Genomic DNA, 25,977 nt, shown 5'->3' with positions numbered 1-25,977 from the left:
GGTCCTATATAATTCACATTTTTTTTTTTTTTTTTTTTTTTTTTTTTGCAAGGACCCGTGGCGCAGTGGTTAGCGTGCTTGGAAAAATCAATTGTAAAATGTGACTTTCTCCTGAAAGTTGAAGGTTCAGTTTTCTGTGCGGGCAAAAAAATACAATTGCGAATTACTTGGGACTCTATCCTTGATGGCTGACGGAACAAGAGCATGCTACCCCCGTGAAGTAAAGGCTTCCGCTCGAAATTCCGTCCAAATTCTCGAATTTGGCACGAACATTCCTGAGTTCGACAACATACACCTGAAGATCGGAAGTTACATTGACAGAAACATTGTGCAAATCACACTTAAGATGAGAACAGTAGTCCGATAAATACAAATAATACGAATAACAAACCCTCATTTTATAATTCAGAAAAGTGTTTATCGATATGCGCGAACAAGAAAAATGGCGGCGATCTGGCCCTTAAATATATAAAGTTTGGAAAATGAGTTAAAACTATTTGGAAAAAGTATACAAAATACTGTTAGACCCCCTCCCACTTCAAATGTTACCGTAACATATATTGAGTGGGTTTCTAACAGTATTTGTATAATTTTTAGTTTTAACTCATTTTCAAAACTTAAGATATTTAAGAATTAGCTCGCCGACATTTTTCTTATTTTCGAGCCTATCGATAAACACTGTATGATTTAAAACCGATTAGTGGTTTTAAAGTGAATAAAACCACTAAAAAGTTTCTAGATAGGTGGAAAAGTAACTTCTCTTGTCTTTGGTAACATTTATTTGTACGGTTTGTTTTGTTTTTTGTTGTTTTGTTTTTTTTGTTTTTTTGTTTTTTTTACAACTTTTCGTATGTATGTGAATTGTTAAACAACCCCCTTTTTCACATCGTGAAAAAAAAATGAGTTTTTTCGTGGGACATATTTCCAGTTATTTTTCGATCACGTTCTGGTGTTTTCGTACGCATAGGATAATGATAAACGGGTAACACTTTAATAGTCTGGATGGTTGGGTGGTTACATTAATTTCTCGACTACCAACACCGAGAGATCGTTACGCTGGTATGTATTAATATTTCTTTGTAAGCTGTTTATTTATAAATAAACACGTAGGTCAGGCACCGTCTATATGGGCATTTGATGAGGTCGTTTACAGACACCGATCTCATGGGCCAGAGGTTAGAATTGCCGACTATCAACTAGATGGTTCTAAGTTCAATCTCTGGCTAGGGATTGTCTAGCCTCACTGATGAGCGAAACAGTCTGTATATGGATGACGTGTGTGTGTGTGATGGGATGATTCCAATATTTTACAGATTCCGATTTTTTATGAATTTCTAAATATGTCATAACAAAACGGTTATTTTGTCCCAATTATCTTAATAACATACGTTAAATACGCATGTTTTCTCTGGCGTAAAAACACCGTTGTGAGATGATGGTCTGCAGATTTTAATTTTACTGGAAGTTTAAATCAAGTAATATTTATTCTATTATTACTACCAGCAGTGGAAAAAAATTTTTTAAGACAAAATTAAATATAAAATTTTTAGCATCGGAAAATATACGCATTTTGCCGGTTCTGATACTCCAAAAGTTCCGAATTTTAGATGTCAGATTCCTCTCCCAACTATTAATACAAATATAATACAATAAAACAATAAGACTGTATAGTAACTTTACGGAACCCTGTGTATGTGTGTATATATATATATATATATATATATATATATATATATATATATATATATATATATATATATATATATGGTTCCGTAAAGTTACTATACAGTCTTATTGTTTTATTGTATTATATTTGTGTTAATATTTATTTTTTTATTTATTTTTTTTCAGGTTTATTTAATCAAGCATAGTAACTTGTAAGACTGTGTAGTAACTTTACGGACACCCTGTAATATATATATATATATATATATATATATATATATATATATATAAAGCATGGGTGCCCGGGTATTTGGAGGTGTACGTTAAGCAAAAGAAAAAAGCGGTCAATTTTTTTTAACTTTGACCCCTATTGTGCCCCCTTCAAATTGTTTTGAGATCAAATCAAGTTATTAAGTTAGATCCATGTCTAAGGAACCTATATCTAAAATTTCAAGTGTTTAGACCCAAAATTGTCGGAGGAGTTTGGTAGAGTTCTCAAAGGTCAGTTCGTTGAGCTTTGATCCCTTAACAGCGAAATTTCTGGCCGAAAACCGATCACATAGATTTTCCCAAATCTCAGTACCTTATATATCAAATTTCGAGTCTGTAGACTAAAAATTGGCAGTTATTGCGAGGGGAAATGTACACACACAGACACGTTCACTTATATATATATATATATATATATATATATATATATATATATATATATATTGTGTGTGTGTGTTCGGGCCGGTCAGCATTTTCTGGTATCTCTGGCAATCGGCAATAAACCAAAAATTTCGTCCGAGGAGGTAATGCCTGTGAAGTTAGTTTATTAAGCCCGACCCGAGCAGATACAAAATTTAATAAGTGCGGAGAGGATTTGAATCTCTAACAGTTTTTTTCCAACTCATTGACTCGTTTCACTAATCAATGCGTTCTGTTTTCTTTTCTCAAATTAGTGACGTCCAATCGCCTTTGCCTTTCTCACTTTTAGCGGTTCTTTTCCTTTCCTTTCTTCTTACTATCGTCCTTGACTTAGTTTTAAAAATAGTTCAAATCTTGACTATAAAGACATACATGTCTACGCCCGAGTAAAAACAAAAAAACCGAAACCGTATAAATTTTATTTATATATACACACATATATGCAGGCGGAGGGGGTAGTTTTATTTCTATGAATAATTGGGGCAACCGCATAATCTAGAAATATTCAAATCGAAAGAATTTTCGATTTTAATATTCCGTTCTTTTATTCACATTATCCCCCTTATATTGCAATTTAGTTCTCGAATTTTATTGGCGGTTTTTTTTTTGTTTTGTTTTTTTGCTTTGTTTTTTCTTTGTTTTTTTTCTTTGTTTTTTTTTTTCTGAGAAAAGGGGTGGGCTGTTTTCTGAGTCGGCTGTTCTTTTCGTATGCTATATGGAGATTTTAATCCTCCAATCACCTAACAAGTGTAATACCGTAACAGCCGATAACAGAGAGAGAGAGAGAGAGACGGCTGTCCATAGTAATTATGATAAATGCCCCAGCAAGCCCAAAATTAGAACACTTAACAGGCAGTTTTAGGGGATCAGATGGAAAATATGCACGCATAATTTGGTCGTATTACTTAAGCATGTTTGGATGAATAAATCCTGCTCAAATACACAACCAAATGCACGTCTAAATATATTCTAACTTGCTGTCTGTACGCAAATACACACACACACACACACACACACATATATATATATATATATATATATATATATATATATACACAAACACGCACAGTCTATAGTCGGCCTAGCTAAATACGAAAATACGCTATTCCTTACGCACAAAAACCAACTTTTTTAAGTTGGGCTTAAAGACGACCATATTGTAGTCAGCTGGATAGCAGGGAAACAAAGTTCGCAATTATTGAAAAATGCCCCCCCCCCTCCCCCGTTTATTGCCGTGCGTTGCTGGTCCTGCGAAGTTCTAGGTCTTACCTTTCTTTAAGAGGTTCTGAGTCACTTTTCTGAAGAATGGCGACGGAATTGCCCAGGCATTATTTGCAGAACAGTTTCCTTCCTCTATGGCTCTGGCTCTTCAATCCCACTTTCCAAGCATTGTATCACATCATTCTGCTGTGTGGGTGGGGGAGATAAATAACCTAATCTTATTTCTTGCATACACATTTTTATGAATTAAAAAAAAAATTCTATAATAACCAATTTATTTTCGGATTTTCTTTTATTTTCGAGTGTGAATCGAAGGGAATAAATTTGCTGCTCTGCACAAGGATTGAACACGCAGCCTTTAGAAGATGAGGCTTTAGTACTTCGTCCATATTCTCATCGCCCCACGATTTCTCATCGCATACCGTTGGCAACGTGTTGCTTAGAAATGATCGGACAAACACTGACGAAATTTCGCACGGACACGCATATCTTACTCGGTGAGATGTCCTAGACTGTCTAATTTTATATACATTTATGTATATATAAATTAGTCCTCTAAATCGTGTAGAACTTCTATCTTAATAGGTTTGCTTTATAGAGAAAATATTCATTACTTATTATATGCTATTCACTGAGCATTGATGTTTTTTCCTTTCCCTTTGAGAAACTCAATTATGTTCTACAAAGCCCAAAACAATTTTCTCTACAAAACAACCAAACGAAAAACCATACATATTTGAAGATATAAAGAATTTGAAGCGTAACACTTATTTCCGAAAATTAGCGGATTTGACATTAAATAACCTGAAAATGGATGGATATTTCATAAAACCAGACAACCAACTGTTTCACGGTTTCATCATCATTATATATATATATATATATATATATATATATATATATATATAGTAAGTTAGAAAATATATATGGCAATTAAGCTACAGAATATTCCGCATTTCATCCACACTAGGATTCGCCAGGCTTATGCATAAGCCTGACAAATCCTATACATTTTCCTAACTTACTACTTTGCTCTACCTATGTATTGAGCACTGTTGAAGTAAATACTTAGTTTACGCATAAAATTATAATTTAATTTGTGATTAAATGAAGTAGTCATATTGTCACGACCCGGTTAATGGATGACCGAATTGATTGGCAATCAGATCGAGACACATAAATTTATTTTATTTGATATCCAATGGCTCATCGCTTATCTTCGGTTAATCGTCGGATGTCGGATCAACTAGCGAACTATATCATTAAGGGGAATGGAACAACAGAGCAATGAATGACGAAACAAACACTCAATCAAAGTTTAAAATTCAATAAAGACTTTTATATACAAAAAGGACGAAGAAGCCACGATAAAAAGAATGAGTGAGATAGACGTATCTTTGGAATGTTTGCCAGATGTATGTGACATGCAATTACAATATAATATGTAGAAAAGTTTGTGGATAAGAAAAGATATTGGCATGAGATAGGCCAAACTTAGCTGTTTTGTCCGTTAGGGTAAAAACGAATCATAAGTTCACAAACACGATAACAAAAAAAAAAAAAAAAAGTTGAGATGGCGAAAGTCTATCTTTTTCTCGAATCATAATTCCAAAGAAGAATAAATGTTGAGTTCAATCGGCAATACGATCGTATTTGAATAATAATCAGCAATTCAATTAATTAAAATCTCAATCTTCGATGAGGTTCGATTCTCGGAGATAATGTTTACACACCGGGCTGTGCCGCTGTCTTTTCGCCAACTGCCGTACATCTTCCTATTTTCAAATCCCCTCGTGTTCAGCTTTCCCGCCTCAAATGTTCGCTGTCTGAGAGAGAGTAAGTATTAACGTCAGATAGAGAGGCAGAGAGATTGAATGTTCACTTTTCTCTGACGTCACAATATATATATATATATATATATATATGACTACTTCATTTAATCACATTTCTGTAAAAGTCTGAGGAAGCTACAGACGGCCAAAAAAAACGGCTGAGTAGCTAAAACAATAATGTAACTTAACAGAAAGATACGGTAATAAAAAATAAAACGCATATTTGCTCTATAACAGTATTGAGCACTTTCTTCGGTTTTTATTAATTACCATTTCCACTAATATATATATATATATACATATATATATATATATATATAATGTGTGTGAGAGAGAGAGAGAGATAATATATACTAGTAAACATAATCCTACCTCCGCTCATATGGTTTTGTTTGGTTTGCTCATGAACAGCTGATTGCAAAAATTTCATGTTGGCGTAAGCTACCCCCTGTCAAAGAGATGATATCTGGAAGAATGTTCAGAACAAATACTACCCTCACTCACCAAAAAAAAAAAAAAAAAAAAGTGGTAATGCTTGAGAGGAATTATCATTAGAACAATAGATGTTACAACTATTCCCTTGAATTTAGCATTAAAAGATAATTGCAATACTACATTAATATAAATAAGTTTCAGCTTCATAATAATTATTACGCACACAATTTTTCTTTCTTTTTTTAATATGATTTTAGTTATTTATTTAAATATTTAGATTTATGAATACAAACATCACTTTGATCATTGTAGTTTTGAGCGGTACAGGATGTTTTTGAATACCGGAAGAGGATGAATCTACCATAAAAAGTGGCCAATAAGAATACCCACCTTTTTATAGCGGAAGCATCTTTTGTTACATTATGTTAATTTCAACATCTTTTATATTTGGTAAAGTACGTATGCTTTCATAATTTTGTTTGTAAGAATTTCGTCATGTCTGAGTAAGCATGTCTAAACTCTGGTCTGTAATTATGAGCTATGCACCGCTTGTGTGTATGGCGCTATCAGTATGAACGTTCATTATTATCATTATTATATAACACTGTTTTATTGCTGGTAGGAGATGGTGTCTTTTATCACTTTTCTTTGATTTATATTGGAATATTTACAAAAAGATAATGTGACTAGATGTTTATCTCCCAACAGCGGGATGGTGTGACACAAGGGTCGGAAATGGGGTTTGAAGAGCCAACGCCATAGAGGAAGATCACTCTGGCCTGCATAAAATGTCTACGCATCTTCGTCGGTATTCCACGGTAGGAGCGTCTCGAGTGACTAGTAATGAACTAACCACTTATCAAAGGGAGAAAAATCTGGATAGGGTGGACCTTCTAGAATTGCCCAGAACCAAAGTCGTACCCTAAACAAGATAGTCATCTCAGGAAGCAACCTTAGACTCTGGTTGCTTTGGTGCTGAGGGGAAAAAAAGAAAAACAGCTCAAATTCTCATGTTTATCTTTGTATTTTGTTTGCGTGATGATTGTGATAGTATCGCCTGATATTGTTTTTATTAACCGTGTTTGAAGAGAATGTGTCTCTGGTTAAAAAGAAAAACAAAATGCAGACCCCTTGCAAAGGGAATTGTTTCATTGTTTTATGAACTATCAGATGATGTTTGTTAGCCATCAACGGAAGTTCATTTGTTTCCACATAGTCTACGTATCGAACCAACACTTAAACCATAATGAAAATCTTCACAATGCAACTTGTTGGTGCCCCTATCAAGGAGGAATTGGGCCTAGTAATTCACTCCCGCCCGTTTATTCGCACTTTTCTCAGTAACCACACCTTGGATTTTTTTTTAAATTAAATTTTGCACAAACATTAGTCATGTTAAAAGTAAATTTTTGAAAGAACGGATTTTACGGAATAACTCTGGTTGCCCTTAGGGGGCATTATAAAGGTAAAATTATCCCAAAATCGTTCACTCGCATGCTCGACATTGTTTTTGTTTTCGCCATTTCTAACACCCTCGTTATTAAATATGATCTATTTGAAGTAAACGTGTATTATAACAATTTTTAAAAACTCCTCAACGCAAGGCTCATGGCTTTAAACTTATTGTGAACAAGTATTTGTACGTTTCATACCTCACTTCTGAGTTATTTACTCTAAATATGCGACGATTTGTATAAAATGAATGGGCAAAAAAGCCGTGGATTTTTTTATTTTTCTTAATTTTGTCAGTGAATTAATAATAGAATTATTAATAGATGAATGCCTAATATGGGAGTATTCTTGTTCTTATCGCCTGAAGATTTACTAAAAAAAAAATTAATTGTAGCGGAATTTTCAACGCCTGGTTTATTTATGTAAGCGTATTGCTATTTATAAGACGAACGTAGATTGGCCAGTATTTTTTTTTTCAGCTGTCCCTTTTAAGGGTCATGTGGATTGACAAATAAGTAAACCCGATCACTTATCCTTTGATGTTTTATGTGAACAAATTAGCATATCAAAGTGTTGCATTATGGGACTCCCGGGCATCGTCAGTATCTGTTATATAGCCGCGTATATAACGTGTCTATAATAGAAGCACCACAAACAATAGTGAAGATCTTCCATGTACTATTTTGTGATCTTCAAAAGTATCCTTACTGCAATTCCAAATCCCATCCTTACATCATTCGTAGACATTCATGCTGACGACACTACAATCTATAGTAGTGCATCAAAGACCGTAAACGACCAAGTTCTCTCTGATTCTCTCTCCTTTGATCTTGAACACGTGGTACAATGGGGAGAGAGGTGGCTAGTTACTTTTAATGCATTTAAAACCAAGCTTCTATCTTTACATCATCAACGCCCTGATGCCCATCTGCCATTAATTGAAATGAACAGCTCTCGTCTTGGGGAGGCTTCATGTTTTGACAAGCTTCTGGGCTTGACCTTTACTCCCGATCTGAAATTGAACATGTATATTAAATTTATTGCCAAGGTCGCTGGAAAAATGGTGGGATCCTTCTACCACTCCTGATGCAATTCTCTACCTATATAAAAGCCAGGTACGGCCAACTATGGAGTACTGTTGCCACATTTTGGGTAGAAGTTGCTAGAAGCAGTTTATCCTGCTATGACAGAGTTCAAAATGGACTTCGTAGCTTAGTGGGGGATGCCCTTTTCTTTTCCCTGCAACCTATTCCCCACAGAAGAAACGTTGCGAGCTTGTCTCTGCTTTATCTTGGTTTTCATGGCAATTGCTCATCTGAGCTTCAATCTATGATCCCCCCTCGTCAAACTTTCACGAAAAACACTCGTCTAGCCAAAACCACTATCAATAATTCCCCACACTTTTTATCTGTGCCTAAACCTAAATGCAGATTCCGTGAACAAAGCTTCTTTCTTAGAACTGCACGCCTGTGGAACTCTTTCCCGATTGCCTGCTTTCCAGCTGACTACAGTTTGTCTTCAAGTCCAATGTAAACAAGTTCTTGATGAACCGTCCCCCTAAGTAATCCAATTTACAAGATTACCACTACTTATGTTTACTACGCTATAATCACATTGACTAACGTATACACATTAACCCTTATCCTCGAGTGGCCTCCGGGTCTTCATAAGTGATGATTCCGGTGTGTAAAAAAAAAAAAAAAAAAAAAAAAAAAAGCAGGGAAAAGGCCATCTAAACAATGATCTAAAACAACCATTCTCAACCTTTTTTCTGTCACTGATCCCTCGCTTTTATGTATTTCTCCATTTACCCCCTACTACCAGACAAAAATTTCATAGCTATCATAAAGTGACATGTAAAAAAAGTACCTTTTTATTGTTTAGGATTTTAGGTTCCCTATAAAAAATAGTATTATACATAACACAACAACGCAGTCAGTCATGTTGTACGTTTCTTAGACGTGACACAATCTGAAAAGAAATTATTTTTAAATTGTCAGATATTTAAATTATTAACCCTCGATCGATTAGATTTTTTTTTTTTTTTTTTCTTCTAGGGGTAAATATACTCTGGTTTAAAACGACTGGTCTAGACTTTGTTGGCTTCTGTGCCGAGGGAAAATCTCCGGCTTTAAGTTCTTATGCCTATCCTGTTTTGTTGTTCGCGTGATGGTTGCTATGCTCTAGCCTGGTATTGTTTCGTGAGAAAATCAGCAGCTGTAGGATAGCTGACTAGTGAAAATATTAACAGCAGCAGCCGTTTTAGCACATATGCAAATTAAGCAAATGTACATGTGCTGACGTCACGGAAAGGAGGAGAAAAGAAAGCAAGAAAAAAGAAGTACAGCACCTAGTCGAGCAAAGGAAACGATCGAACGTGTTTTGACTTTTGTGCGGCGAGAGAGAGAGAAAATGCGCCGCGTGGTCGAAAACGCAGAAAAGGCAAGCGCAGACAGACACGTGCGTGAAAGAGCGTCTCGACACATGTTCGACGCGTGAGTGATATTTTGAAACTGATGTGCGTTGTTGGAAACTACTGGAATAAATGCTTTTTGTATTCACCTAAAAAATGCTGAGTCGCATTTTATGCCCTTCATTTGTTTTCTCCTGGGACGGTACCAGACAACGTACGGGTCCGACAGGGTTGAAATATAACGACATAGTTTTAAAAAAAAAAATGTGCATTCGTTTCAACATAGCATACCGAGGCAACACTTAAATTATAGTGAAAATTTTTCATGTATTTGGCACTATTTCTGTAGCTTCCAAGACTAGCATTATTGCGGGAAACCATTCCACATCAGTTGCATAATCTTTAGATTTCCTCTTGATGAATGCGATTCCTTTCAAATGACTTCATACCATTCTGCACTGACTTTATCCACAATGATTAAAGGTATCATCTTCAGTAAGAATCATCGGACTTTTATCTGTTTGTGAACTGTTTCACGAATACACACGCGTGAATGGTTCACATGACAGATTCCTTATGTTAATAAGTAGGTTTGAAAACACTTTATAAAGTCGTGTTGAGCTGGCCTAATGGTTATTGTACTTAACTCGCTGTTTTTTTTTGTTTGTTTGTTTGTTTGTTTGTTTTATTAGGTATTTAACGTTACGTTTAATATCTACAGTATTTCTGTTTATAGTAAAGAATTCTGCATTAATTAAAATATATTTATGCGTATCTTACGATCGGGCAATAGTGTTTTTGCGTAAAAATTATGAATCTATTTTTGTGCTAATCTGAAAGAATAATTAACATAAAAAGAACAAATAAGGGGTTTGTTGGTATATATATATATATATAATCTCGATTATGAAAAAAGTAGTTCTTCGCTTAATTGGTGAAAATTTCGTGTTGATTCGATAATTATTTGATTTTTGGTAAATTTTTAAAGAGAGATTCCGTCAAAAAATACTTACTCCCTCCTTCCGTTTTGGCCGTGCCTATGTAAAGTACTGACAAAAACGAAAGATGATTGTCGCAAAAACAGATGTCTCAAGACCTTAGTCTTGAAATCAATAGGGCTGTAGGTAGGCAGGAAACTGAGCAGGAAAAGTTCCACGGTCTTGCAGTTCTTGGAAAGAAGCTACTGAAATAAGAAATCATATTACAATGAGGTATTATAACAGCGAACTGATGGCGACCATTAGACCAAGGAGCCAAACAAGCTGGAACAACGGAAGCAGAGAATATTTGGGACAATTTTGAAAAATATACGAACATTAATAGTACTTATAAAAAGGTTAAGATTAGCAACATCACGTCTGTGAGCATGAGGTTGCAGTGGAAAAGAAAGTGTGGGGTCAATCCAATTACAGATGCGTTTCTGCAATTTGTCAAGAACCTTCAAATAGGACACTGATTCCCTAGCCCAAATATGACAGCAGTACTCCATACATGGTCTGATAGTAGCTTTGTAGAAATAGAGAAGAGTATACAGTGTAAGAAAGTGTTTGGGGAAAATAGAGAACCTATTTTACGGGAAGCAGAAAGAGCAATGGATTTAATATCTGAACACCAAAAGAGATTTGATAAGAAGGGAAGGCAGAAGTTTCGTCTATTTTTCATCGAAAGCAGACCCATCCCATCTATAAGAATCTCTGTAAGAAAAGGGGCACGCCTACGATTGAAAGACTCTTTAATTGAAAGCTATGTTCCTATTTACTATGCCTCCCCACGGGACAGTTACACACCAGGGTCGTTTTTTAATGTGGAGAAAAGGAACAAAAATAAAAATTGTCTCAGTCGTGAAGGATTTCTCCTCCACTGACAGAGAACAAGAAATTGAAGTGCAGCATCTAGAGAACAGATACATTTTGATTTTGACCCGAAGATTGAAAGCTGTTTAGTTTCAGAACAGTTTCCGGTGGTTAGATGTTCTATACAAGTCCTGGGGGTGACTGATTCTCAGACAGTTCTTGAGTTGGAAGCCACATAGCAAAAGATTCTTCCCGTTTTGACACAAAAAAAAACACATGCGAGGTTGTTACAGAAAAGGTTTAATTTTTATGGAGAAATTCTGGTTTCCGATTGGTTGGTAGCATAACGTAAATTAATTTGATTCGTCAGTTCCTAGCAACATCGTTTATAAATAGAATCTCCCAACCGTTAGGGACCATACCCCCCCCCAAATTTTTCTATTTTTACTTTTTGTTTGTAAAATTTGAAAATAAATATTTACCCCCTTCATTACTCGTGATGAGGTGGAGTCTCCTAGCGGCTTCGGCTGCAGGGAAACTGGGTAGAGTACTCGTCAAGGATTCGTTCTTGACACTCGGCTCGACACCCGGCTTTCGGGTGGGACAAGTTTATTGCTTGTCGCCCGAGGCGCCCCTACCGGGAAATGCCGACGGGGGGTGCCCAGGCAACTTTTGTTGAGGCAAGAGTGCCCCTCCTTTAGGGGAGCTTGCCTGTTTTCCACCTTCCGACCCTGTGTCACACTTTGGTGCGATGGACACCAAGCAAATATCTATCCCCCCCCTCATTAGTTCAAAAATACTGCAACAAAGACAATAGCTCAGTCTTAACAATATTAAACGAAACAAGCGGTAATATACCTTTTCAATTGTAAAGATACTTTTCGAGTAAAATTCTTTTAATATTCGGGTCAATGCGAACCCAATGCGAAAACTAGGTAGTTGATTGATCATTTTAATTGCAAGAATTAGATTGGAAACGTGTACTTGAGCTCAGTTGCTACCAAAATTTTTAGCAAGCTACACGTGTGTTAAGAGCCTTGGAATAGGGCACGCTAAAACTATGTTCTTCCGTTAATGAAGACTAGCTTAACCTGTGGAAACTCCACAGTGGCATCATTCATGTGTAATATATCGCTGCTGGGCATTGTGGACGTTCAGAGTGAATGGAGAACCCTGTAATATTATTGTAGCCCTTTTGTTAAAACTGTAAAAGTATTTATCTAAGTAATCTGGTTAATCCAGTGTCAAAATATATCTGGTTATTACGATTTATCTCCAATATCCTTATAGGAGTCTGTGACATATTTCTATTGTATGGACACTCGGCCTGAATGGAAGCCCCATATAATACCATCTTTAGACAGAACAGATACTATCCTTGGATTCTAGCCAGAAGACTGAGAACGTATATTTTAGTTTCCTGTACGGTCCTAAAGCGACATTATTATTTTTTTTTTTTGTCATTGTGTCGTCAGTGATCGAAAGATACTATTTATTAAAAAAGGGGATAGGTGATAACGTACTACGAACATTAAATTAGCGTAGCCATATTCTAAATTTAATATCCGTATTATGCTATCGTTTTCTATCCTCCTTTTCAAGAAATAGGATATCCCGATCAAATCATTTATAATCTGGAAACCGTGACACTCGTACGTACGTTAAAGGTATTCCGGTATTAATATATAGATATACCAGAGGCAATTTGTAGTCAAATAATTGGTGATCAGTTTAAATTAACCCAATCTAATTATTCCACCGCCTGTATATTAATCTAATATCTAAAAGGCAAAAATGGGCGCGAGCGTTTGTGTGTGTCCGCGAAAAGCTTTTTGCATTGGGGTTCTCGCGTCGGTTAGATTCCGCGAGGAGGTTTTGCATGCTTCCCAGATCTTAATATCTCAGATTCGCAAACGGATACTGTCTTTTTTTTTTTTTTTTTTTTTTAAATCGTTAAACAAAATTTCCGCCATGGCGTCGTCTCGGGTGTTTTTTTTTTTTTTGTTTTTTTTACTTTTTCGTATAAAGCGAAACTGTTTGCAAAAGTGGCAAAGCATTTTAATCATCGTACATTTAATTGGCTATGCTTAAATTCAACTCGAGCAACTTCCGCTTGCATGATGGCGACATCGACTAACGCGTTACGTTTTTTTTCACCTTTTCCTCCTTCGCGTTACGGGATTAATCCTACTACCACTTAAAAAAGAAACAAAAAAACTCGCCTTCTTTTTCTCCTTCGCGTTATGGGTTCCAATCTATTACCACTTTTTAACACCTCCCTCCCCCTCCTCACCGAACTGCTTTTTATTCCCACCATTACTACACCACTGTAACACCACCCGGGCAATGCCGGGTACCCCCGCTAGTCTATTATATAAATCTCAAACGTCTTTTTGTGTGTATGAATGTTTGTATGTCTGCCAAAACCTTTCGATACACGCGACGGATCATAACGAGATCGGTATCGTTTTGAAGCTCTACGTTTCGTACGACAAATATCGAAAAATTGACCAAAAACATTAATTCCTTCACCCTCAGCTCCTCCTTTATGTTTTTTGTTTTTTTTTTACAAGGAATCGCCGCTTTTTTCGTCGACATTTTCGCAAGTCTCCGTTGGATTGGCTACGCTTAATTTCAACGCTCTTGACTTCCGGTTTCGCCATCGATGTATCAGCTAAGATGTTACCCCCCCCCATCTTTGCATTACGGGTTCGAGTATGCCTGGCTACTACCATTTTTTACATGTCGCTCCACCCGAGCTGCCTACTGTTGTGAATTCCTCCCCCGCTACTTCCACTTTATTTGTGTGTTACTTTCTACACAACTTCCACGCCTGGGAAACGCCGGGTACCACCGCTAGTATCTAGTAAAGTGTAAAATCATAAAAGCACTGCCACTCACTTTCAATTTTGGGAGCAATTGCTTAGAAAAGCATTTGACACACTGAATGACATGGAATATGTCAACATTTGAAGAAAAAAGGTGGGGGCGATTAGTATTGTTTCCATAAGTATAAAGTTATTTTATGTACATGAACTGAACTATATACCAATTTAAGTACGTTCTTTAAGAACCACTCCTATATAAATACAAAAACAAATAGGATGAATCCTGACTACTGAACGGGCTCATATTACGAATGTTTATTTGTCGAATCTGTTTACAGACAAAGACAGCAGAATAATCATGATAATAATATACTAGCATCGCCTGTAGAAATTTCACGGAATGAGAAATATATTTAATCAACAAATGTTTTGATAAAGCTGATATTTTTATAGATAGCACAAAAAAAATTGGGGGGGGGTAGAAAAAACAATAACACGCAGCAAATATGTAGTTAACATTTCTATGAAAACGGTGCCTATTTTATTTTGAACATAGACCTGGCCCAAATGAGATAAATTAATAAATACTAACAAATACTCGAAAGGTAATATTGCGCGATATACTTAAATACAAATAATCTTTCACTCTAGCACCTCTTGGCAGATATTGTCCTTTTTGCCTCATTTCTTTCGAATGTCCCCTTTTTACGAAACTTATTTTCTTCGATGAAGAACTGTTGCACGTCGAAATTAATATGAATTTCTTTCTCACATTAGTACAACGGTGATCATATATTTTGATATTCGAAAAGGAGGCTGTATCAAAGGGAAGTCATATTCTTGTCCAGGGTTGCTAGATTGGCCTTTTTAAAGTTAATTTCGGAAATGTCTTTTTCACTTGTTTTTTTTTTTTTTTTTTTTTTTTTTTTAAGCAGTTTAGCCTTCAAAAATTGTATTTGGCTTTTTTCAAAGGGTAACGTACGAATTACTAAGGAAGTAAGCAAAATATTACATAGAATGGTTGACGGGCAATTCTGTCCAAAATATTAGACTTTACAAAGAGCTGCCGCTCAGAACATTGTTGCTTTGGCAGAGTGCAAAATCGACTTTGCAATTCAGAGGAAGCTGACTACTTCCCCACAGCACTCTTCTCGTAGATGCATTTAGTCTTTTTCTACGCCATTAGAAATTTCATTATGCCGATGAAGAGCTCAAATCTATGGTTCCTTCCTGCATAACATTCACCGCAAGAACTCGCCTTTTCTATCACAACTGCAAAAAAAAAAAAAAAACATTGCTTTCTACGTTCGTATGTTTAACATTAAATCAGATTTCCATTAAAAGTTTCTTTCCAAGAAATTTCCACACGTGGATTACATTACTTCCAGACTGCTTTCCTGTAGGCTAGAACTTAATCGGCTTTAAATACTTTTATATACCGTTCCCATAAGTAATAAAGTTTTGTTGATCTTATTAATCATTTTAAATCCTCTCGTATTTTTCATACAGATTGATACGTTTTTCTTTTGTTTAAACTTTCCAGATTGAGACGCTTTCTATATTTTTTTCTTTAACTTGCCGATTAAAGATTAGGGTGTTATTTTATAAATACTAGCAGAGTTGCCCGGGGCCATAAAATAAAGGTTAAATAGTGTTTTGTTTTTTATAAAGAAAATTATATCTCTAGAGTCCTTTTATCTTTCTTTCTCTCTACCCATTGTTCCGTCCTTCTTCCCATCTCCCCCACTTCATCCCAATCTTTTTTTTTGTTTTTATGTGTTCAAAAATAATACATTCATCGTTTAATGTACATTCTGTTTTTTATTTGAGATATCATACATATCGAGCAACGCCGATCAAGATCATGTCAACTTTGTGGGTCTTTGGTTAGTAGTTTTGAACTTTTTAGACACAGCTGCTTTTTATATAATAGATGAATATTCATGCGAATCCTAGCCAAGCATTTTTGCTAATTTATCATGAACTAGCAGGGCTACCCGGTGTTGTTCGGGGCAAAAGTAATCTATTTATTTATATATTTACTAAATTTTGGATATTATTCATCCAGGGCAATGCAGATCGATGCTGAACGTAGTCATTTTTTATGCCTCGTTCACTGTGCACTCACGGAGGATCATGCATGCTTCATTTGTTTTTGTTTTGTTTTGTTTTTTTCCTTAGTGTATATGTATGGATTTAAGTACATAAATTAAATGTATACATTTTGTTTCTCTACTGATTAAAATCTTGTAGAAACGTGAAGACGTCGCCATTAGCAAACGATCGCAATATGAAATGTTTACATGTGGCCGAATACTGCATGGTTTTTGAATAGAGTAATGGCTCTGAGGAAACCACACGAACAAAATCATCGACGTGTCAATGTAAATTAACCTTTTATATAAATGAGCCAGGGCCACTAATAACTTTCTAATCTAGAATGATTAGAATGGAGATATACCGACTGTTTACTCAGTAATAAACCTAAACATATCAGTTAAATATTTGTATGTGTTATCCGTCACCTGAGTTATTTACTCCAAATATGCGACGTTTTGTTTGCAATGAATGGGCAAGAAAGCAATTGAGCTATAGATTTTTATCTTTAGTCAATAATGGAATTAATAGACGAGTGCCTTAGATGGGTGCATTCGTGTTCATTTCGCCTAAATATTTATTAAAGAAATTTGAATAGTAGCCGAATCTTTAACGCCCGACTCATTTAAGTAAGCGTGTTGCCGTTACAAGTTGCAAGTAATTTGGTCAATGTTTGTGGCCAGTTGTCCCTTAAGAACCGCTTGGATTGGCCAATAGGTAAATTCAATTTCTTCACCCTTGGGGGTGTAAGTGAATGTCCATAAAACTCTAACACATCGTGCACTTTCTCTTTTCTAATTTTACGCTACTACGCTCGAGGTCTCTTAACGTTTGGAGGGTCCCTTTTAGGGATTCCTATTTAGGTACGGGATTTTTTGGGTGGAGCGGGTTTCAGAAACATTTTGAGTGGAAATTGTTTTTTGGTTCATAATTAAATGTGAAATGTCGAAAAGTGTATGATAAAAACACAAGCTACATAATGAGTTCAAGGAATTAATACAAAATAGATATTTTATAAAATAAAAACTTACAACAATAGAAAAAAACATAGATGTTTGAATGTTTTTAGCCAAGAAGTCGATCGATAACTTAAGGGGCGCAAATTACATAGGTCTGAAACTCGTAATCCAATGAAATTTCAATAAATCGACTCTTACAGAATTTTTGTTTTTTACGCACGTGTATATATATATTTAAATAAGGGGGTAGTCACCAACAATGTGTATTTTTTAACATTATTTTATTATTCCATGTCTTGGTTTTTCATTGAGAATTATGTTTGGATCAATGTAATAATGTTTTTAAATCATTGAAATCGTTTTTACGCGTTTCAGACGTTCTGTGAAGCGTCCTCGTCAGAAATTATTTTACTGTATGATTTTGGAATCTTAAGTAGGACTACCCTTGGTGTGTTTACGGTATTATGGTGAATAAGAACTTTAACTAGGATCGAGCATAGACAAGCAAAGGTACAGTGACGAGGATGACCATAGACACCTTCTCCCCCATTTTTGAGTGGCCTTGTGCCTAATTTTTTTAGTTTTTTTTTTTTTTTTTTACGAAATAATATATATATATATATATATATGATTGCAACGTCTTGTCAGACGAGTGCCACTCCCTCAGACATTTAAAATCCATGAGCCCAAATTTCTGAGGGAGTATCTATACAAATATGATGTTACAGAGTCTTAGCTTTGTATGACAGCTAAGTCTCTCTCTCGGTTCAAAATGTTGAGATCCAGCAACAAGCAAGAGCAAGATAGCCAGCAACAAATTAAACTGCAGACCAGCTTAATGCGGGTACTGGTCTTCCGCTTTATGGTTTTTTAAATCAGAGATTTGCTTCTCCTAGAAAGGTTGCCTTCACCATGGCTTACGGGAGCCCTCTCTACCTCAATACACATATATACACACACACACACACACACACAAATATACACGGTGCTAGTTGGCCGTTGACCCAGAAAAAGAGTTCATTCGCCCTTTGGAAGGTCTTGTGTTTTATCCTTCAGAGAGACTAGCCGCCCTCCTCACCAAACAAGTCTGGTGGGGGAACCAGTTTAGTCGCCGGTGACCCGACCATGAGGCAGGTAGTACTGGGTTACATGGTACCAGTAGCATATGACATGACCTGACATAATATATATATATATATACAGTCGAATCCCAAGATACCACATTAAAAATTAGTAACAAAATACAGTACAGTATATAATGCACATGTACATAATCAAATAACATAAATAACACCGTAAGAAGGAGGAAATACCGTAACCAGGGGACGGAAAAACTTGTATTCCACATCGTAACCTAAAAAATACGTATCCTATGACAACCCCTATTCCGGGGTCCTACTGTACCGCGAAACTTCTCCACTCAATTATACAAATTACTTTAGATTAAAAGCTATTAAGAGTCATGTTTGTTTTCGTAGTAATAAGAAAGTTCAATGAGAAAAGTTAGGAATATTTCAATACGTTTATACATTGGTTCTTAATGAGTAGAAGATAATAAGAATTAATTAGTTGTGTTCGTTAATGTCTGCGTGCATATGTTCATAGCTGCGCGTATGCGTGAGTTGAGATGACAGCCGCAGACCGAAATTCAAACAGGAGCGGAGGGGGTGGGGGGGGCGGTGAGGCGACATCGGTTTTAGATCTGTCGTAGATTTCGGCTCGCGTGTTTAATGAAAACAATCTTTTTCATGCATCCAAGGTGGATAGAAAACTGCGTTTTCTTTTTTCGTTTTTTTTTTTTTATTTATTTTATTTTATTTTTTATGAATATGAGACATGCATCTGATTGCCCTGGAATGTTTTTTTGTTTTAATTCCGCCGTGTGAATGCACAGAAAAACTTGCGCAGAAACGAGCTTAAGCATTTTCATTTTGGACGCCGATATGTGAACACAGTTACCACAAAGGGTTGGCTATCTTCTGACACAAGCCAGACGGAAGTCACTAAGTACTCTCCTCCTACGATAGGAGAGCGAGGAATGACTGCATTGGGGTCTGAAGCGTGATATGTCTAAAACAAGGATCAATTTCAAGAAGGCACGATTTCGCACTCTTTTTTTTTTCTCTGCATATTTACAAGGGTCGTTCCAACAGTAAAGTCTTCTACTTTTTAACTCAAAAAATTGAAGAGCTATGAAGATAAGAGTGGTACCATTAAAACCAGCGACCTGTTGTACTCCAGAATTTTTCTACATGGTCATCACTATTTTCAATGCATTTTTGTCAGGAATTCAATGACGTATGGGTTGCTTTTTTAGTCTCACACCGTCAATATCTGCAACAGATGAAACTTTCAGGTCATTAATGCATGAGTTCAGTCATAATAACTGCAATACCCTCTGATCCATTCGAGCAGAATTTAAAAAAAAATAGGAGGCATTACTTTGGGAATGCCCCTCGTATCTTTTACTAGTAATACTTCGCAATTAATGGCAATCATATACAAGCAATAGGTTCAACTCGTCTATTAAAGCAGAAAGTTATTCACACGGCAATATTTATTGGTCCCCCGACAAAGGAAGGATTGGATCTAGTAATTCACTCTCGTTCGTCCGTTCGCACTTTTCTCAATAACCAGGCCTTGAATTTTTTGGAAGTTTTACAAACATCAGTCGTGGTGAAAGTAGATGTTTCATTCGTCAAGGGGTTATAGTTCTCAAGAATGGATGTGAATTTTAAACCTTTAGCAAAATGCAGGAGTAAAGGTATTTTTGCTTCCGAGTGAGCAGTAACAATTAAAAAGAAAAGTGGTCTCCACAAAAAGTAACAGAAATCTGCAGAATAGAAGCAACCCCAGGGAACATTCCTCAACAAAATATGAGGAGTAGACCAAATGAATTACTGGGAGAGACTGAAAGAGCTGCAACGTCGAAGAGAACGATATATTATCTATGTGGAAAATCTTGAAAGTGTCTCAAACACAACAATAGTAGAAATAACCCATCAGTGGCGAGAGAGGCTGTGCTATATAAAAACCACACCTGGGACTACACAGGATCAAGCCCCTCATCCACAACTTCACCTACAGTAGCACAAAAACCTCTAACTGACGCAATAAGAAATAAAAGGAGTGCCACCCCGACACTTTCAAGAAACATCTGGGCATCTGGCTGGAAAAGATACCTGACCAACCACCAACACCAGGCTAAACTAGTCCCAACCTCAATCGTCTAGTGGACTGGACCTCTGTATGAAGTAGACAGCCTGGTTGCAGTGGAGCTTTAGCTTAGCGGTGTCAATAACTGACCGAATAACACAAACAAACAATACCGTGCAGCCGTTTCGCAGCTAACTACAACATGGCCGTTTTCAAGTTGAATCAACAACTTCATGTCAATTCTATCCTTTTGAATCAAATTTTGTTCATTCCACTCATCGTTCCCAATCCTCTAATCGTATTCATCATCCAACCGACAATCTCGTTACTCTTATCTCAAAATTATTTGACCTTCATAGGTACTGGTTCCTCTTTTATAAAGTTAGCACTCGTAAAATAACGACGATTATGACTTTTAGAACGCAGTTGCTAAGTGTTCGTGATATGGACTACATGATAAAAATAGGCTGTAAACCCTTCGTGAAAATTTAGATTGCTTTTGTGTGTGTTGTGTGAAATTTTAGAAGATATTATACATGCGTTAATAAATATTTCTCGACCTTTAGTCAATTTGAAGTATTCAAAGGGTATTTAGATGGGAGGGTGCATAATGACACAAACTGCCATTAAAAATTTCATTATTTTCACATTTGCATTGAATTTGATCCATCATCATAAGACACTTATTAAGCAAGATTCCCTGGGTTTCAATTTAAAGTTCGGTCTCGCATTTTCTCTAATAAAAATCATGTAATAAATTTCGATTAAAATAAGGATAAGGATATACAAGGCTTAGCGTAATATCTTGATTTTAATTTTGAGAAGGTAAAATAAAAACTGTGCAGAACTGGATTCATTTGATATTTCTGGGGGTATTGTATTGTAATTAGTATAGATTATAAACGAAAATCTTTCATGCGAAATGTATGCATTTTTTGTTTGTTTTTTGTTTTGGGGTTTTTTGTTTGTTTTTTCTTTGCTAATCTTGCGTTCACTTTTATTCTATTGTAGGTGTATACCTCTTAACTCGTGAATGTGACATCATAGCGATTTCGATGTACCATATAACGCTCTATGCACTGCAATTGTTTCTCTTGACTAGACCTCTACAGCATTCTTATAACCTTGTTAAATAAGATTCAGAGCTGTCTGTGTTATCAAGATTGATGAAATCTACTTACTCTAAATTAGTTGAGCCTATTTGTATAGAAAATGGAATTAACTTGTGGAAAACGGTAAACCGCTTAGATAATATTCGCAATATCGATTTGGAAGGCAGGGCCAGAAACGTTAACAAGTATAGATGGGCCTTGATTAAGGATTGTTAAAGAAAGCTTCAAAGTCGTGGAAATTCTTAATATTTCAATTTTAATAGGCGACTGCGGAGATTTAAATCTCACTGAAACCATTTTGACGAAATTAAGTGTTTTTCATAATTTTTTTTTTTTTTTTTTTTTTGTAAGAACCCTCTTCCTCCCTAACTTCTCTACATGTTTATAGAGATGATACTTTGAACTGACAATTTTCGTCAGACATATATTGATTTAGCAAATCTTTTTGCTTAAAAAATAAATTTTCCCAAATTTGGGGAGGAACTGCTCAGCGCTCCCTTTGCATATCTTGACGGAGTATAAAACCGTCTTCGAAATCTAGTGGGCGAGAGCATTTTCGTCTCCTCTTTCTCACAGAAGAGACATTACGAATATATCTCTGCTTTATCGTTATTTGCATGGCAGGTGCTTCTATCTATCCCCCCCCCTGCAAAGCATTCGCAACAAATAGTCGTCTTACTTTCTATCAGTGTCTAGAACTAAACAAAAAATTCCATGATATAGGTTTCCTTCCTAGAACTGTCCGTATGTGAAACGCAATATCGTGGGGCTGCTTCCCAGCTGACTCTCACATGGTCGTTTTCAAATCTAATGCATGTTCTTGTTGCGATGCCCTCGCTGTTCGGCTGACCTGCTTCCCGGTTGAATACAACATGGTAGCCTTCAAATCCAATGTAAACAACTTTTGTTGAGCCGTTCCCATAAATAATCAAATTCTACCCAATTTGCACGATTAAAGATTACTACACTACCACCTTACATTCATTAATGTTTATCCTCGAATGGCCTTTGGACTTTGATAAGTGGTGACTTCCAAGTAAAAAGAAAAAGTACCTAAGTTCCATTATTACCGATCATCATTTTTGTTTTGACACTCACTAATCTTTATCTTCGAGTGGCTTTTGGCCTTGATAAGCGCCCCCCCCCCTTCGCCAAATAAAAAAAAATAGCAAGAACAAGTCAGACAAGTCTTAGTCAACTTGACCGATAATGCAAGCTTAGTTCTCACAATGTTCTTTTTGAAAACCGGCGTTTGTCTCGTCAACCAACTTTCCTCTTTTCCAAACTGTCTTCAACCCTGTACCCACCTTAATAGTGACTGACTGATATTTATATCTGTAGATTTTTTTTTTTAATTAGATCTAAAGTCTATATCGCGTCCTATCCAAAAACAATATCTTGAATCAAGTCTTAAATCGCATCTAATTCTAGGTGACAGTTATTGATGCTTATTCGGATGAAGCGTTAAAATTTTAGGTTGGTGCAAAAATAATTTCGTTTTTTTTGTTTTTTTTGTTTTTGTACATTCAAATATATATATATATATATATAACATCATTTTTGCACCAACCTAACAAAATACCAAGGTCTTGTGTAAGAGGTGAAAAGAAACTGGAATCTTAGGATAGTCGCCATCATTCCAGTAATTATACTTGCAACCGGATACTTGCAAAAAAAAAAAAAAAAAAAAAAAAAAAAAAAAAAGAAAAAAGAATTTTTAAAAACTACCCGGCAAATATACCCGATCAACTAAGCTAGGTATTTTAAATGAATGAAAAAAAAAACTCAAGATTTAATCTATAATGTTTCTGAATTTTTTAGATATCTGTAGATAATATCTCGTTACTTCTATAAACTGTACTGTCGTGTTATCTTTTAATGCTCAATTCAGGAGAAGCAGTGTAGTATCTGTTCTGCTGTCATGCGATCATCCTTCCATGCATTCTCTTTGTTTATGAGAGGAGATAGCGTAGTTCATGTTTATTCATCATGAACCCATCCTCTGATGCTAGCAAAAAAATAGTTCCTGTACGTCACTTCCTTATAGGGGTATACTGTTTTGGTGCGTTAGTCATGACTAGGTAGAATTGTTGAGTATTTTTTTAATTATAGATTGTAGTACAGATTGAACTTTAAATATCCAAAAGAATGTCTTTTAGAATTGATTGTAACGCAATGCTTTTTTTCTGTGGCGCCGTGGGTCTATTTTTTTTTTTTTATACGTATACAAATATATATATATATATATATATATATATATATATATATATATATATATATTTGTAATCATCGACATACAATCCTGTTTCGTTGTATCACAACTCATCAGTGCCGCTAGACTAGCATCTCTCAAGCCAAGGATTGAACCTAGAATCGTCGTGTTGACAGTCGGCAGATCTCCCACTCGACCATGGAATCGACGCCCGTAAATAACTCGTCGGAATGTCTATTTAAATAGACACCCGCCACCACTTTTATAGTGCTCAAATCGCCTGTTCGTAAACAAACAAACAACGAGCTTCGCATTTTCAGCCAATTAAGTAGTAGTTTTAACTAGTAAAGCCACACACACACATATATATATATATATATATATATATATATATATATATATATGTGTGTGTGTGGCTTTTTACTAGTTAAAACTGGCGTCTATCCACATTTACGTAGGACTAATATAGCCATGCCAGTCACGACATCTTTTTACTTTCACTTTGTATTACATGCTCACATTGAAAACGCCCTGCAACTTTGTGTACAATGGCAAAGCATGTTTGTAAGAGAAACGATAGAACAAATTGATTCTTGTAAAGACTAAATGGATTAGCAAATGCAAATCTGCAACCTGCTCAGAGAAACCAAGTGTAGATCGTAGATACGACGTAATCACGTCTATTTTTGTTGTAATATAATGTCCCAATGATGGTGTAACTTTTTTTTCCTTTTTTTTTTTACCTATTATAACGATTTATCAAGTTTCGAATTAGTCTAGCTTCCCAAATAACTTTAAATCGTAAACGCCGTGAACGTAACTAATTCTGTTATCCGATTCCAGGTATATCCATACATATATGAATAATGGTTGTATAGTTTTAGTTTCTCTAGATGTAAATCCACTTAAACTCTTGCGTTTATTAAAGGAAGCTCGATTCTTGAAAAATTCGATCTATTATTTGAATGGCTCGCCTCATCGTGGGTATCATTCTCAAAACATCCCGACACATTTAATCCCTAACGTTCTTCGGGTGAATCTTGCATTCTGGAATCTGTATGGCAGTTCCCAACCTGAAAAGGGTTGGGGCTTACATCGGTCGAAATATGCTAATCGTTAAGATGAGAGTAGTAGTCCGATTGATAAAAAATACAAATGTCCGTCTTTGAAATCGATTCTTGTGAAAATTAAATGACATTTTATCTTCTGTTATTAGCCTTAACTTTTTTTTAGTTCTCGGTCTGAAAGCTGACCAATCTGTAGAATACGGAGTTCGACAGTGCCAAGAATTAGCCAGTATTCTTCATAGAATGGTTGCAAGTGGTAAGTTATTAACAGCAACACCCTTTTTTATTTTTTTTTGTTTGTTTTTGAAAAGTGTATGCACATGTGTGCGCCCATATATATGTATACGCATACATTCCAAAACACTTTATTTTTACATAAATGTTTAGGTATTCATACTCATGAATTTTTCAGTCAACTAATTATAAACCACTAAAGATATCATCAGGCGATCTTGCTGTTACAAAAGCTCAGTCATTAATTTGATTAGGAACTGGACTTTTGTAAAAGCAACATCGCCTGATGATGTCTCTAATTAGTTATAACCAGGGCTATGACAACAGCATATTCTTTTCCTTTTGATTCTCAGGTATATATCCATTGATATCTTATGTTTTTATGTAGAATGATGGATGTGGTTCTCGGTTGATTGTGTCTGTGTCGGATATATACTTAAGTCAAAACAATGAAAAGAATATGCTGTTGTCATAGTCCTAGTTATAACTAGTTGACTAATACACACAAATATATATATATATATATATATATAATGCAACAGTGTTGTCGTTGAATACGTTCCGACTGTGTACTATGAATGCCTACCGATATGGCTTTTATAGACACAACTTTGTTCTTGTGTTAATTGCCGGTGGTCTTGAGGTAAGATACTAGCCTATGAGATCAAAGGTTGATTTGTGACTAGGTTCCTATCTCCAAACCAGTAGTAATTATCACTTTCTACACCGATTATTGCGTAAGAGTGAAACACTCGTGTATGTAGGTGTAGTAGTGGTTGTTAATGTTTAAATATATATATTAATAAATAAG

At 35.6% G+C, this 25,977-nt stretch overlaps 1 protein-coding gene across 4 annotated transcripts in view; it reads left to right on the top strand.

Annotated features, from left to right (window-relative positions):
• Positions 1–25,977, top strand: part of LOC145246648 (epithelial splicing regulatory protein 1-like) — a 152,057-nt gene that overhangs the window by 69,798 nt on the left and 56,282 nt on the right. For all 4 annotated transcript variants that reach the window (XM_080108353.1, XM_080108352.1, XM_080108351.1 and 1 more), the window contains exon 4: positions 25,099–25,188. In XM_080108353.1, the coding sequence (XP_079964479.1) occupies positions 25,099–25,188 (90 nt within the window). The remainder of the gene's footprint in view (positions 1–25,098; positions 25,189–25,977) is intronic.

The sequence above is a fragment of the Euprymna scolopes genome, chromosome 24 (assembly GCF_053919585.1).
Source record: "Euprymna scolopes isolate OS-2025 chromosome 24, ASM5391958v1, whole genome shotgun sequence".
Lineage (NCBI taxonomy): Eukaryota > Metazoa > Mollusca > Cephalopoda > Sepiida > Sepiolidae > Euprymna > Euprymna scolopes.
This window is presented reverse-complemented; position numbering and strand designations above follow the sequence as displayed.